Source organism: Leguminivora glycinivorella, chromosome 15, assembly GCF_023078275.1.
Source record: "Leguminivora glycinivorella isolate SPB_JAAS2020 chromosome 15, LegGlyc_1.1, whole genome shotgun sequence".
In the NCBI taxonomy this organism is placed as follows: domain Eukaryota; kingdom Metazoa; phylum Arthropoda; class Insecta; order Lepidoptera; family Tortricidae; genus Leguminivora; species Leguminivora glycinivorella.
Genome location: NC_062985.1, coordinates 22206000 through 22220787, shown reverse-complemented (window position 1 = coordinate 22220787; position 14788 = coordinate 22206000). Strand labels below are relative to the sequence as shown.

Sequence of the window (14788 nt, the reverse complement as noted above, 5' to 3'; positions counted from 1 at the left end):
ATTTACATTCATTTGGAATTTAATATTCATGTCCAAAGTAAAATAGTTGAATTTGAAACGCTGTTTGAAAAGTAGCGATTTGGTACTCGTAGCAGTTCTCATGCCATACGCCATACTAATTCTTTGACCAATGCTCGTGGGCTCCAAACCAATTTAAGTTAGACCCCCAATGACTCACAGCAATTCTTACAGTTTAGGTCAACGTATAGTAGAATTCATTTGCCCTGCAGTGCGTACCTACTTTGAAGCAAGTTTACATAAATTGATCCTATATGGAAGTTTGGTGGCTCAGGGCCAACACGCAAACCTGAAATCATCTATGTAACCAACGAGTGCCCGCGGCTTCGATTGTGTGGCGATCGTATGGACTCATCTCCTCTGCATCCCTTTTAATAAAATTTTGGGTTTTTCTTATCATCATTATCTGCAAGTGATTCTGAGCACAGAAAACCTAAATATGTGTGTGATTCAAGTCTTCGGTTTCAATTATAGAACATATTGGTCCGAAATAGTGGGGTAATTACTGTAATTAGTGTTTTAAGACCATCTTTTGTCAAATTCATTTTGGGGTAAACTATTTCTTGTAAAAATGTTTAAGTAAATATACTTAATTTGAAATAATCTTTAATTCAGCGTCAAAAACTATACAATATAGGTACTGATTTCTTTATTAAGTTTTCCATCATAAAAGTACTAGCTTTTAGTACCTTGCACAATCCGCGAACTAACAGTATCAGTCTCCGCTAGCAAGCCACTCGGCCACCGGACATACTCGTAATCCTTAACCGCGGCGCGGAGAGTCATTTCACGGTGCTCCGCGCTCCGGCCGCGAGGTCACGTTGGAGATTGTTTGAATAAAGAAGGCGACGGGGAAATTGAGACGGTGATTCGGGGTGAAATTAATATGAAGTGTTTGACATCATTTTTGTTACCAATTTTATGTTTGAATGCTCTGCCGCGCTTCTTTTCAGGAGCCAGTGTTCAAAAACGTCCAAACAAAGGGTTAAAACAATCACACCTTTCAAACACCCAAATGTCTCATGTACCTATGTATATCAGCAACTCATCAATAAAATTGAATGATTCTGCGATTGTCTTAAAGGTCACGACCAACTTGTCAATTGGCGCTATATTTTACTGCACTTGTGCGGTAATTGATACTATTCATATCTCGAAAATATTTACTCAACCTTTGGTCATGTTGTAATTTATCGTTTCGAATGTATTTATTAATTTTAAGCAACTCAAGCTGAAATAAATTTTGAAAGTTGATCGAAAAGAAAAGAACCAATAACGATCCCAACTAGATACTCTGGTAAACGGTCCATTTTTAAACGCATATTTTGAAGATCAAAAAGCTCAATTAGCAAAGACCTTGTGAAGGCTAACCACAATCGCTTCGGTTACGAGATCTCCGCCGGTGCGGTGCGGTGCCTCGGTATATCGAATTTCAATTTAGCTTGCGTCACAAGTGTCACAACCGAGTTCCCTGGCCTATTCGGATATTTTATGTCCTTACCGAGATCTGGTTTAAAAGAACCATTTGCCGTGTGATCCCTGTTATCAACTAGATACATTTGATGACTACTTTTCTCTCCACAAACTTAAAGAGTCCAACACAGTTAAAAAATCACTATAGACGTCACAAGTTTATGAAACTTGCTACTGCTGTTTTGGTGCCTGAAGGACTCAAAATTGTGTAGCTGTGAGTTTTATGTGGGTTTTTGTTGACTTTTTAAAATATTACTGATGCGTGAGACAAAATCTCAGAGGTGACAACAATGTTTTGCACTCAGATGTAGTGTACTTGTTCATTTTTGTTGCAATGGTTGCTAAGCGTTTGGAATACAACGTTTTCTTCACTATCCTCTTTACCAAACGAGAGATAATGAAATATAAGAGGCACTTGAGTCCTTAGTACATTGAGTTGAGATAACTGAAAACCTAATAGATTCATTTGAAGGTATCAAAGGCGCCTCGAAGCGTAATATTATATACTTACTACCAATCAAATTAACGAACGGGCAATATGAATCACAATTCGTTAATAATTGTCTGCACTAAATTGTTACTTATTTATTCAGTGTACATAAATACAAAAAGCAATCAAACATTTAAGTAATTAAAATAAATTAACTTACTTAATTGCAAATGATGACAATCCGACCTTATTTGCAATTAAGTAGGTTCATGACCCCCATGGTTCCCAGGATCCGCGTGGCAAAATATAGAGCACACATGATTTGAAACAGCAGTTCTATTTTGACTAACCGCCCCCCTTGCCGGCAGGTGGTGGAAGACTGGAAGTTCATGTCGATGGTGCTGGACCGGTTCTTCCTGTGGCTGTTCACGATCGCGTGCTTCGTGGGCACGTTCGGCATCATCTTCCAGTCGCCGTCGCTGTACGACACGCGCGTGCCCGTCGACCAGCAGCTCTCCTCCATCCCCATGCGGAAGACCAACTTCTTCTACCCCAAGGGGGTCGAGACTATTGGCATTGTCAGTTAAATTGTACTGGGCATTCATGAAATGTAACCTTCCTTTCTAGGTTATGTATTTATCATGTCAACTCTAGGACGTCGTCTGATGAACATAGGCCTCCCTTTTGGACCTCCATATACAGGGTGTACCAAGACTATGGGACATGAACGGAAAGTACCTTAAATATCGTAGATAGGGTATTTTCCTAAAAGAAGACTTTATTTTATTTTTAAAACTAAGTAAAACTGCATTCATAGATTTTTAAATAATTATATGGTTAAACCACACGAGAAAAAAAAACATCCTGTAATTTTGTCATACCGATCGATAGGCTTCATCATAAAAAATATCTTTCTCTAAATAACATAGTGTCGGAGATAAAAGGAAGACCATGAATTTTAACATTTTACATGGCATACTGCTTAGCCTTAAAATTTGTCCATACATTTTTCAAAAAAAAATTAAAAATCTTGAATGCAGTTTTACCAAGTTTTAAAAATAAAATAAAGTCTTCTTTCAGCAATATATCCTATCTGTGATATTTTAGGTACTTTTCCTTCATGTCCCATGGTCTTGGGACACCCTGTATACCAGCGTCTGCCGGCGACCTTTATAAGGTCGTCTGTCCATCTTGTGGGTGGACGTCCTACGCTGCTCCGTAGAAAAGGCTTAAATATGTTTGATTATTTCGTTTTATATATTTGATAATTGTGAACTTTATTCATTATATTGTTGAAAAGTACATAAGTACTTTGTTTTATTTAAGTAGAAAAAATAAATTAGACATGTTATAAGAATTCCGTAAGAGACACAATATTAGGATCAAATCTAAAACTAAAGCTAACAATAATTATTCTTTAAAAATATAGCATTAATTTGTAACTACTAATAACTATAATGCTGGAATACATTGATTTCCAGGTTTTATAATACAATAAAAACAAAATTGTATGCAATTATGTCATTAGTGTTGTGGGCTACTTTCCCACTTACACCTAAACTTACATTAATAACATATTTACACTTATAATAAAATAAAATCATTAATATATACACATATTTATTTATATACATTTTATATACATTGACTTACATCACTAACCTTTAAGCGGGCGCGTGGTGTCCAATTGACCGCACATAACACATTTTTGTTCCAAGTATCGTTACTTTTTATGGCATGAACTTCCTATTCCTAATAGCTTTTTTTAGTTTAATTGTTCTTACAATAAACCCTCCAGGACCACCAAGTTGAATTCCTAAAATGTTGGATTTGCAAAAAGTTGAATTTGCAGGATGTTGAATGTTAAAATGTTGAATTTGCATTTTGTTGAGTTCTTTTTATGTCCAAATTGCATAAAGTTGAATTTGCAGCTTGTTGAATCCTAAAATGTTGAATTTGCAGAAAGTTGATTTTGCGGTATGGTGAACCCTAAAATGTTGAATTTCCATAAGATTGAATTTGCGGTAGGTACCTACAGGGTGTAGCAAAGGTCCCGAGTGATACTTTAACAGCTGATAGGGTTACTAATGACCCTAAGTGCGATACAAGTGAAAACATTTCGTAGTTCATCAGGGTATTGACCTTGTCGGCTGTTGAAGTAGGGTGCATTGGGGTAATTTCGAACGTCGTCTAATTTCGAAAGTCACATAAAATCACCATTATTTCCATCATATCAAGATTCCCCTTTCGAAATTACCCGAGTATTTCTGTATGTCGAAATTATCTCAGGGCATACAGAAGTATAAATGGCGAACTTAATGCTTTGAAACATTCTCTACCAGTCAACCAATGGTCAACCAACAGTCAACCAACCAGAAAGATTAAGTAGGTCTTTAGTGTTAAACGGTATTTGGTTTATTTGGTAATTTTTATGTGATTTGTTCAAAGAATCGTGGACTCTTTTAATCCTGATAGCCTGATAGGAGAAAGGAACTGTCCCAAGATTTGTTTTCCATTCCGTTTACCATTTTTTCATAGCTATATCGGTAATGGGATGGACAATCCCAAAAATGTCTGGAAATCTTGACACATGACAATTTTTTTCTCCTATTAGGACCAAAAAGCTCGCGATTCTGAGTAAAAATCATATTAAAAAATACCCATGTTAAAAAAAGATTCCAGGAATATAAACTTGAGTTCCTAAAATGTTGAAATCCCGAAATGTTGAAAGTATACATTTTGAGAATTCAACTTTTTAATATTTCAACGTTATAAGAATTCAACATTTTGCGAAACTGAAAAAAATCAACATTCTGGGAAAGTCAACATTTCGGGATTTCAACATTTTAGGAATTCAACCTGGTGGTCCGGGAGGCAATAAACTGCTTACGTCCCTTCCTGGAACCCCCCGTGGGGCACAATTTGTAATTGTTTTAATGTCGGCGCAGACGTCGGAAGAACGCCACGCGCCAGTCGTTTAAAAGGCGACGCGCGACGCACAACGCGAGGTATTCTTGTTTGCAATATCATTCAATAAAGCTTGTAATCGAATCGAAAGTAAGTTAATCTACGACCTGAATGCTGCATACGACCTGCATTAGTGAATCTAACCAACTAAAAACATCCAAATTATAAACAAATCAATTATTTTTGTAGTCGGTACCAGACCTGTTCGTCGCCTTGCTATTGCCTGTTTGCCCCACCCAACCATACACAGGCTGGTACCGACTCCAAAAATAATTGATTTGTTTATAATTTGGATGTTTAGCTTATTGCAATACGATAAGAAATCTGAATTGAAAGGTTTATTATTTTTGGCTTTTTAGTTTCTCCGTGTTTTGTAACGCGCTTATTTTTGAAGGCGGTTTTATTTTTTGTTAAAAAGTTTATTTATTTGTTGATTTTTAGTGGTTCCTAGTGATATTATATGTATCAGTCCGAATACATGTACAGTAGTGAAAGAATTATCCTTTAACTCCTAACCATTGAGGAGTTGACCTTCCATCATCAGCTCAGTTGATTTTTAGTGGTTCCTAGTGATATTATATGTATCAGTCCGAATACATGTACAGTAGTGAAAGAATTATCCTTAAACTCCTAACCATTGAGGAGTTGACCTTCCATCATCAGCTCAGCCACATAAAATTATTACCATCAGACGTAAATACTGGTGTACCTTTGAAAAATAGACTAAAAACATTACATGTGCCTATAACATTTGAAGAGTTCCCTCGATTTCTCCAGGATCCCATCATCAGACCCTGACTTGGTGCCAATGGGACCATCTCGGGGTTATACCGGTTCGATCAAAAAAAAAATTTTGAAAATCGGTCCACGATTCTCGGAGATATCGAGTAACATACATACAAAAAAAAAATAAAAAATAAAATAAAAAAAAAAAAAAACATTCAGTCGAATTGAGAACCTCCTCCTTTTTTGAAGTCGGTTAAAAAAGAAAAAAAGTGTGTACTAGTGTTTTTTCTTATAAAAATGACTCATCGGCCGTTATGTGATAGTGCAATACTGGCGCAAATCGAACAAGAAGATAATGTTGTAAAGGTGTGAACTGTGCCCTCCAAAAAAAAAGCGGCAATCCAAGCAAGACTTTATGCAGACCATGCCTCACGCGACATTTATTTGCAAATTTGCAATGTTATCTTGACGAAAAAACTAACTGATTCTGAAGAAAACTAGACCTAGGTTGATAAACATTTTGATGTGCATGTGCATTATTTGATCTCGTAAAGCCTAATTAATTTGTTATTTTTACTTATTTCCTTTTTATTACTGCGGCTTGATGACGGACAAAGATATTTTTATAGAATTTTATTTAGAGGTGTTGTGTAGCCAAAGTTACTTTCTAATTGGAAGAAAATCCAAAGTGCCCAGTGCCCATGTAATTTAATTTTATTGTTAAGTAGTTTTTATCCAAGTTTCAGTTTTTTTAAACATATTGAGTCCGTATAGCATCATAAATGTATCTATGTATAAAAAAATAAATAAGTATTAATTAATTTGTGTTTTAAATCGCTAAAATATCCCATCGGTCTTTAAGGTTACGCGCGACCGCTGCCATTATAAATGGCCGCGCGCCCGCTTGAAGGCTAAACAAACAAACACAATATTATATTACATTTACATATTTATAATATACACGTTAAGTTTATGTATCGTCCGTCAATAATTTGCCGTACCAACAGGTCGTTGTGTGCTATGCAAACGCGCACCGCGATAGCAGTTCTTTGTTCGCGGCGCCCGGTTTCGATGCGTCCAGTACCGGCCGGCAAGCGCCGCGCCCCACCTCAGTCTATGCACGATACTGACGCGAAACGCATGTCGCTTATGACCGCTAGACGCATTACGATCGCTATCGCTTTGCCTTTGTTTACGCTGTATTTTATATTTCTAAATATCTTCCGTACTGTTACCTTCTGTGTTTCTATCTTCTGAACTTTGGATATTCCTTCTGTGTTGTAAACGTATTTATAGACATTATAATATTTATTGGAGAAAGTGGATGTTTGCATTTTGTGGCTGACCTACGTCACGCACCCTGCCTGCAACACCATAGTGTCATTATGATACCTAATTGTAAGAATTTTGAATAGAAATACGTAGGTATTTTGTTATGCCTACACTAACAAGTCTCGACGTCAGAGTTAGTGTACGCAGATACCTACCGTCAAATGGGGTGAGTAGGGACAACTTTAAAATGTGATTTACCTGACACTTACGAACCCCCTTATTCGTATTCGTACACGTTTACTAAAGTTAATAAGCGCTTTGATTGATCGCGTGTCTCTGTCCTACGTATTAGTATGCTGGAAAGGGAGAAATTATTTACATCGGCTTGTCAATTTTAGTAAATGTTTATGAAAGGAATAATATCTAAAGTACTTTGAAAAAAAAATACATTTTAAGTCTTCCTATTTTGAGCAGTTTTGGCGGTACATTATTTCTGGATAGGGATGTATGTATTATTTAACTTTCGTAAGTATCGAATTGCTTTTGTAAGTTTTTAACTTATAAGAATTACTTTGATGGCTGTGAAGTTACTTTGTTAAATATTTGATATCTTAGTAATTTAAGTACTTCGTACCTACTTAAATTTAGTAGCTACTGTAACACATAATAATATATTATGTGAAATACTTTCGGGTTAAAAGATATGCACACAATAAAATTATACAGAAATTAAAATATACATTTCATTTCGTCATTAAACGTTAACAGAAACTTATTTCCATTAATTTTTAACAAGGATTTTTTTTAATATTACGATTTTAATTAGTACAGTGTGAGGGCTTCTAAAAGGACTTTAAAATTTTAGAGCTATAATATGGGACGAAAACTACTACTAAGTACCTACACTACTTTAGTGTAAATTTTGCGACTACGTCAGTCTGATTTCACTCAAAAACCGAATGCCCTTTTGAATTCTCACAAACTGTAAGTGTATTTATTTACAAATGACAAACAAAAAGTAATACTAATATCAATAATTTAATTGTTAAGATTTAAGTTCAGATGGAGGACTGTATCACCACATCACCACAGTCTTGATTTTAACTTTGATTAGTTTTTTAACACACCATTAGATCGGTGTCATTATAATAATATGTCTGGAAGATGAAGTCAGTCCATGTTGACAACGATTTTGAAAGCCTCGCACGTCCAAATGTTATTTGAAACGTCTTTGATGAAATTGTGATTTTTATACTCAATCCTTAATTCTATTAAAATCGTTGCCATATATTTGCCTGTCTCTAGTTTCTATTTCCACCGGTGCATGCTGGCCTGCAATGTGGTCTTTGTCACAGACGTTATTCTGTCTGCCCAACCTGTGCCCATATTTCCACGTCTTCGCTTCCTTGCCATGCGTCCCGTGATTGTGAGCTTCTCTAGACTATGCGGTGCCTGCTCAGATGGCCGAAGAAACCCAGCACACGTTGGGTGCAAATGGAGAGTCTCATTTTGATGATGTCGTCACGTCTCTCAGCCAGCAGGGTTAGCACATGATTGCCGCGAGAGTATGTCACCGCCGCGCGAACGTCAGATACGACAAAGAAGAAGAGTTTCTATTTAGGTTGATAATCGATCAATTGGTGTGGTAAGACCCTAGTGTAGAATGTCAGTGTGGGTACTCCACGAGCCTGGTGATGACGTCGAACACGCTGAAGGGGCAGAGGTCCAGGTACTTGTCGCAGTCCTGGCGCTGCCCGTCCAGCTCAGCTTGGTAGTACTCATACGAGAGACCTTCCTCACGGGACGTGGATGGCCTGGAACAGGTAATGTGTGTGTAATAGCACAAAAATAATTATGTAGGCGAAGAACATTTGGTGACAGTCAAAGCAAATTGTACGTTTTAAAAACAAAAGAGACCTTGAACATTGAGCCTTGGATGCTTTTGGGATATTTATTATTTTGTATTGTATGTTACAAATTGCTAAGTTGATAGGGTAGCAAGGCAAACAAAAATTTTACACTGAGCAGAATATTGTTGCGGAATTTGCAGATAAATATTTGGAGGCAAAAAACACTTCAAAAGTCGTCGTTGTCCTTCTAGCAGATAGAGTACAGCGCGTCTCTGACTGTCAAAATAATTTTCAGACTTTTTATTTTCCTGGGCGCAAAGGTTTAGCTCCTTTGTGCCCAGGGTCTTCGAATTTGATTTGTAGTTATGACATGGAGCGTTTAAAGGAATAAAATATAAATAACCCATGCTTACGTGAAAATGATGTGCATGATGTGTCCCAGCAGCCCGTTGTGGTGCAGCGGCGTCTCGGCAGCCTCGCAGATGTTGCGCAGCATGCATTCCTTGCCCTTCATGCCGTGCCTGGAAGTTCAACTCGGTAGCTCAGTAAAACAAGAAGAGAAGGATAAAAAAATAGTGATTCCCCACGGGACAAGGGTAGTAAGTAGGGACAACATGGTATAAGGGTAGGAAGAAGAAGAAAGGAAGACTGAAGGTTACACCCGGAGCAGAAAAAGTAAGGGCGAATCGGTATTCGAAGAGAAAGACATGCTGCACCGATCTCAAGTGGAAAAAATGCGGGCAAGTAAAAGATTACGAGTAAAATCTTCTTAGGCATCGTAAATTCACACGGATATGGTCAGATGATCGTAAAAAGCTAAGTTCAAAGCAACTTTGATAGCCCTGCATGGACAGGAGTTAAGTAAATATCATAATTTCATAGCACTTTGACCTATACAATAAGAATAGCACCGACGGAGTTGTGAAAATTGTTATCTGGCTTGGTATCTATGGGAGACCATAGATACCAAGCCAGATAACAATTTTCAGTAACAACACAACAACACAACATAAAACTTTTACACCAATAGAGATATTGGTGTAAAAGTTTTATGTTAAAGGCGTATACCAGAATATCATTTTTGTTTTGTAAAATGAAGGACTGAAAATACTGATACTGTGATTGAAATGGCTACAGGTGAAACTAATAATGATTACTATTAAACATAGCAAGTGAACTCACTCCCTGAATCTTGCTTCCAACACTGTGTAAGCTAATTCTCTGGTGATGCTTCGGCTATGTCTGCGGCTGATTTCCTGCAAAAATAATTAGAAATAACTTATAAATATTATTATAAATAAATAAATATTATATAGGACACTCTTACACAGATCGACTGAGTCCTACGGTAAGCCCAAGAAGACTTTGTGTTGAAGGAACTCAGACAACGATTTATATATGTACATAGAAAACATCCATGACTCAGGAACAAATATCTGTGCTCATCACACAAATAAATGCCCTTACCGGGATTCGAACCCGGGACCGCGGCGTGCGTAGCAGGCAGGGTCACTATGCACTAGGCCAAACCAATAATTAAAAATTAAATCAATACACAACACAAGACAATATAAAACTGCAGGCGAAGAATCTTTTATGGTTATTGTTATTCGAATCCACAAGTACAAGTACAAGTGTGATGAGCACAGATATTTGTTCCTGCCTGCTAAGCCGCGATCCTGGGTTCGAATACCGGTAAGGGCATTTATTTGTGTGATGAACACAGATATTTGTTCCTGAGTCATGGATGTTTTCTATGTATATAAAGTATGTATTTATCTATTTAAGTATGTATATCGTCGTTTAGCACCCATAGTACAAGCTTTGCTTAGTTTGGGGCTAAATTGATCTGTGTAAGGTGTCCCCAATACTATTTATTTATTTAGGTTGAAGAAGACGATTCTATAGATATCAAAAAAATGTGTTGGCGGCAAAGATCTGCGATTGGATTTCGCGCCACATGAAGTTCTCTCGTAAAATAGGGGATTAGGTAAATTAGGGGAGAAATCATTAATTGTCTCCTGTCCTGTATCATAAAAGAGTGCTCACGGGTAAGTTGGGGAAGATGACCTCGTCGACCTGCGTGATGTTGGTGACGGGGCTGTAGTTGGCCTCGAAGTTGTACGACACGAACACGTTCTTGTCCGGGATGTCGATCGGCACGGCGATCGCCAGAAATGTCTGCAGTCAAATGGTTTGTAAGTTTACTTATTTATATTAGAAAAAATACAATTAGAAACTTAAACACAGCATACACCTTTTGAAAAGATTTAGAGTTAGTGGTCCAATAAATAATATTTTATTTATTTACAACTCCTTAACAAGCTTAAATCTAAAATAGGCTCCTAAGGTATTGTGCCAAGTAAATTTTTGCCTCCGGACCACAAACAAGAAAGCAATTGGTTATCGAAAAACGCCAAGCGAATATAAATAACATTTTTATTTAGTTAAGAATTATTTTTCAAGAAGATAGGAGTACTTTTTCATCAAGAAACTATGAAAGTAAAAACTCACCCCATAAAGACTTGTTGGCGGGAAGATCAGAGCTCGCTTCTCGATGTCGCCGGTGCAATAGCAAATCAAACTCCTGAAATATAAAATAAATTTCCTTGTTTACATGATGAAATTTAAAGGATATTGAAATATTTTTATACTAAATGAAAAATAAGAAAATTCACGCTCCCGTCAGGACTCGAACCTGTGACCTCCAGCCAAACTGAAACATGGATCGAAGGTGTGGATTTTTTCATTTTTCTTTCTTCAGAGATGATTGACTCCCATTTGACTCTGAATGATTTAAAATATCATAGTATTTTTTTTCAAAATACGTGGTTTAAATAAGTTTGATTTCACGAATGTCATAAAAACCACAGAAAACGTTAAATTAAAAGTCAAGATAACAAAAACTTACCAAAGTAAAGTCACCTCAAGCCACATTTTTCCACCAAAAACGAAATTCCTAAATCAACACGTATTTAGTTCACGCCGCACAAATTTAGACTAGACTATAACTGACACTGTCTATATACGACACTAACACTACCAACAGGTTTTGGAGCTTCTAGTGTTGTATGTTAGTATTGTTAGTCTTGTATGTGGATCGCTGCGCACTTACCTAGGAGGTGTTAAATGGAGACAGTCTACTCTACATGTGGAGCAGGGTTCCGTTTGTCTTTCAAATTAGGTTCGATTGGTTTCATATTTACTGTTTAACCTTTCTGTAATTTTGTAATTGGGACAGTGTGATGTTTTAAAAGGCCTATTTTTAATGTTTACTTTTCTTGCCGTAGTTCTGAATACTTATTAAATATTTTGAGATTAATAAAATTCTTTAACTACATATTTATTGAGAGATTCTGTTTTTAATCAAATATTTAGTTTTACTGTTATATTCGAATAATGCTTCTAATAAAATGTGAGTTCGGCACTGATACCGATCTGTCAATATTATAAATAAATAAATATTGGGGGACACCTTACCCAGATCAACTTAGGCCCCAAGGAAAGTTTGTACTATGGGTGCTGGGCGACGATATATATACTAAACTTATATAGACAAATACATACTTATATACTGACATAGAAAACATCCATGACTCAGGAAAATTATCTGTGCTCATTACACAAATAAATGCCCTTACCGGGATTTGAACCCGGGACCGCGGCTGAGCAGGCAGGGTCACTACCAACTACGCCAGACCGGTCGTGTGTCGTTTCTTTAAACAGAATGTCATGTTTGTCATAAAGTTATCCGATTCATATCGTATCTGCATCTAATATTTTATGTACATTTAAAATTAATATTTAAACCGAGCTGTTCGTTTAAACAAGCCTAGTTCTTATTTAATATTGTTTTAATGTTAGTATTAAGTTGTTTAATATGTTATTGAATATTGATATTTTGATGGCCCCACTTTACCTGTTTCAATTCAATTAATTCTTTAGACTTAGATTTTTAGTTTTATTTCCTTTATTCATTTTAATTCTTATGCTAGGATTTTTATAATATGATTATAAAAGTAAAATACAAAACCACATACAAAACAATACAAAATATATAAACACATTATAAAAAACCTAATCTAGGGTGCCGCCAGCAGCGGGGCAGGGCCCAAGCTGCCGGTGGTTAGGGCTGCAGAGAGAGGAAATTAGTTTTATTATTATTATTTTTTATTGCCTAGTTTATAATATTTATTGTACCAAATTTTTATTTAAGTGTTATTAATAAAGGTTATTAAGAAAACTATAGGTATCCTTTTCTCTAGCACCCTAAACAAAAGGATGCATATAGTTTTCTTTGTTCTTATTTATTAACTCTGATAAATTTAATAAAAGATAATGAAGATAGGCCTAACGTATCCATCAATTTGACCTAGGTACTTATAGTCAATAATAGAAAATTAATAAGTCCCAAACAAATCAATGTCCAAGAACTAAGACGTACTTACAATAAAAATCCACCCATATCACTTTCCGCTCCAACCAAAACCAACATAACATTTGCATCTCTCAAACTGCTCACCTCCGGATTTCAGACACAATTCTATAAAGGTAAGAACGAATCCTGAATTTATTTGGCAAAGGCGACGGACAATGTATGTTGGTTGAAGCTCACAAATTGGCTTTCTGTCGTCTTGACAGATGTAATCTCTGAATTTACGTAATTTTCGTGACAAAAGCCTCTTGGCGTCATTAGGGCGGGTGTACATGCTCCTACATGACATTAGTGAGCGCGTTAATATGACGAGACGTGGAAACAAATGTATGTGTGATTCGGAAGTGAGGAGTGATGTGTGCTCGGCTTTAAAGGTAATTTTCGCTCCTTCGCGAAATACATATAAGGGCCGATACATACGCATTACGCACTGCAACACGCCAGTTGTATGTGAACGTGTACTTTGGCGGGCAGTCGCAGCTGATTTTAGAATAGAATAGAATAGAATAGAATAATGTTTATTCAGGCAACACACATTTTGTTTTATTAGGAGCCTGCTGTGTCCCACTGCTGGGCAAAGGCCTCCCCCCTCTTTTTCCATTCGTCTCTGTTAAGTGCTATGTCTGACCAACCACTCAAAAATGAGTCGAGGTTATCTCGCCATCGCCGATGTGGTCTGCCGGATCCCCGGTTTGACTCGTGGGGCTCCCACTTCCTGGTTATCTTAGCCCACAAGTCGTCCGGCATTCGGCAGACATGACCAGCCCAGTCCCATTTCAACTTAGCAGCTTTCCGAGCTACGTCCATTATTTGAGTCTTAGAGCGCAGCGTGATGTTCCGGATCCGATCCCTTAATTTTACACCTAATATGCTGCGCTCCATAGCTCTCTGGCAAACCCCGAGTTTGGACTTCTGAGCTTTCGTCAAAGACCAGGTCTGAGCACCGTAGGTGAGAACTGGAAGTACGCACATGTCCATGAGCCTACGTTTGAGTGACATAGGTAGGTCTCCCTTCATTAGGTGTTTCATTGACCAATAACTCTTCCAGGCGTTTTCAGTGCGTCTTTGGACTTCTTTGTCTTGTCGCGCCTGGAAAGAGACTATTTGGCCTAGGTAAAGGTACTCCTGGACATATGCGATGTGTTCTCCGTTTATCTCAATCCTACGTTCTGTGCTGTTCGTCATGACCTTAGTCTTTGACATATTCATCTTCAGTCCAACTTCGAGGCTTGCGTTGCTAAGGTCTTCTAGCATGTGACGTAGCTCGGATGAAGTAGAGGAAAACAAGACTATATCGTCGGCGAACCGGAGGTTGGTCAGCCTCCTCTCACCGACAACTAAGCCCTTCCCCTTCCAACGCTGCGTAAGTGTTTGGAACACGTGCTCTAAAGTGCTGGTAAAAAGCTTCGGCGACAGCGGATCTCCCTGTTTAACTCCTCTTTGTACATTGAAAGGTAGGCCAGAGGACTGGAGTTTTATGGCGGCGGTACTATTTAAATAAATGGTTTTTAGAAGATTTATATAATTTGTGGCTATTTGTTGGTGTCCTAGGGCTTCAAAAATGGAATGGTGCGATATACTATCGAAAGCCTTTGAGTAATCGACGAAGGCGAGGTA

The 14788-nt window shown here is 37.3% G+C and overlaps 2 protein-coding genes across 5 annotated transcripts in view; one reads left to right on the top strand and one right to left on the bottom strand.

Annotated features, from left to right (window-relative positions):
* The window catches only part of LOC125233798 (acetylcholine receptor subunit beta-like 2), a 57425-nt gene extending 54687 nt beyond the window's left edge, over window positions 1-2738 (top strand). For all 4 annotated transcript variants that reach the window (XM_048139908.1, XM_048139906.1, XM_048139907.1 and 1 more), the window contains one exon: window positions 2290-2738. In XM_048139908.1, the coding sequence (XP_047995865.1) occupies window positions 2290-2508 (219 nt within the window). In that variant the 3' untranslated portion in view covers window positions 2509-2738. The remainder of the gene's footprint in view (window positions 1-2289) is intronic.
* Window positions 2739-6537: 3799 nt separating this feature from the next.
* On the bottom strand, window positions 6538-11786 carry LOC125233999. The gene is made up of 6 exons (XM_048140180.1): window positions 11648-11786; window positions 11251-11323; window positions 10786-10917; window positions 9919-9992; window positions 9150-9257; window positions 6538-8700 (listed from the first exon to the last, which is right to left on the bottom strand). Exons 1-6 carry the CDS (start codon window positions 11671-11673, stop codon window positions 8553-8555), a joined length of 561 nt encoding a protein of 186 aa, XP_047996137.1. The 5' UTR covers window positions 11674-11786; the 3' UTR covers window positions 6538-8552.
* Window positions 11787-14788: the final 3002 nt, after the last annotated feature.

Bases quoted from the DNA above. Each gene is read 5' to 3' on its own strand.
- LOC125233999 (XM_048140180.1), bottom strand. From the start codon at position 11,673: ATGTGGCTTGAGGTGACTTTACTTTG. The intron at 9,993-10,785 runs GTGAGCACTCTT...TTATTTTTGCAG, and splicing joins TCATCTTCCCCAACTTACCC to GAAATCAGCCGCAGACATAG. The intron at 8,701-9,149 runs GTAAGCATGGGT...TACCTGTTCCAG, and splicing joins ATCATGCACATCATTTTCAC to GCCATCCACGTCCCGTGAGG.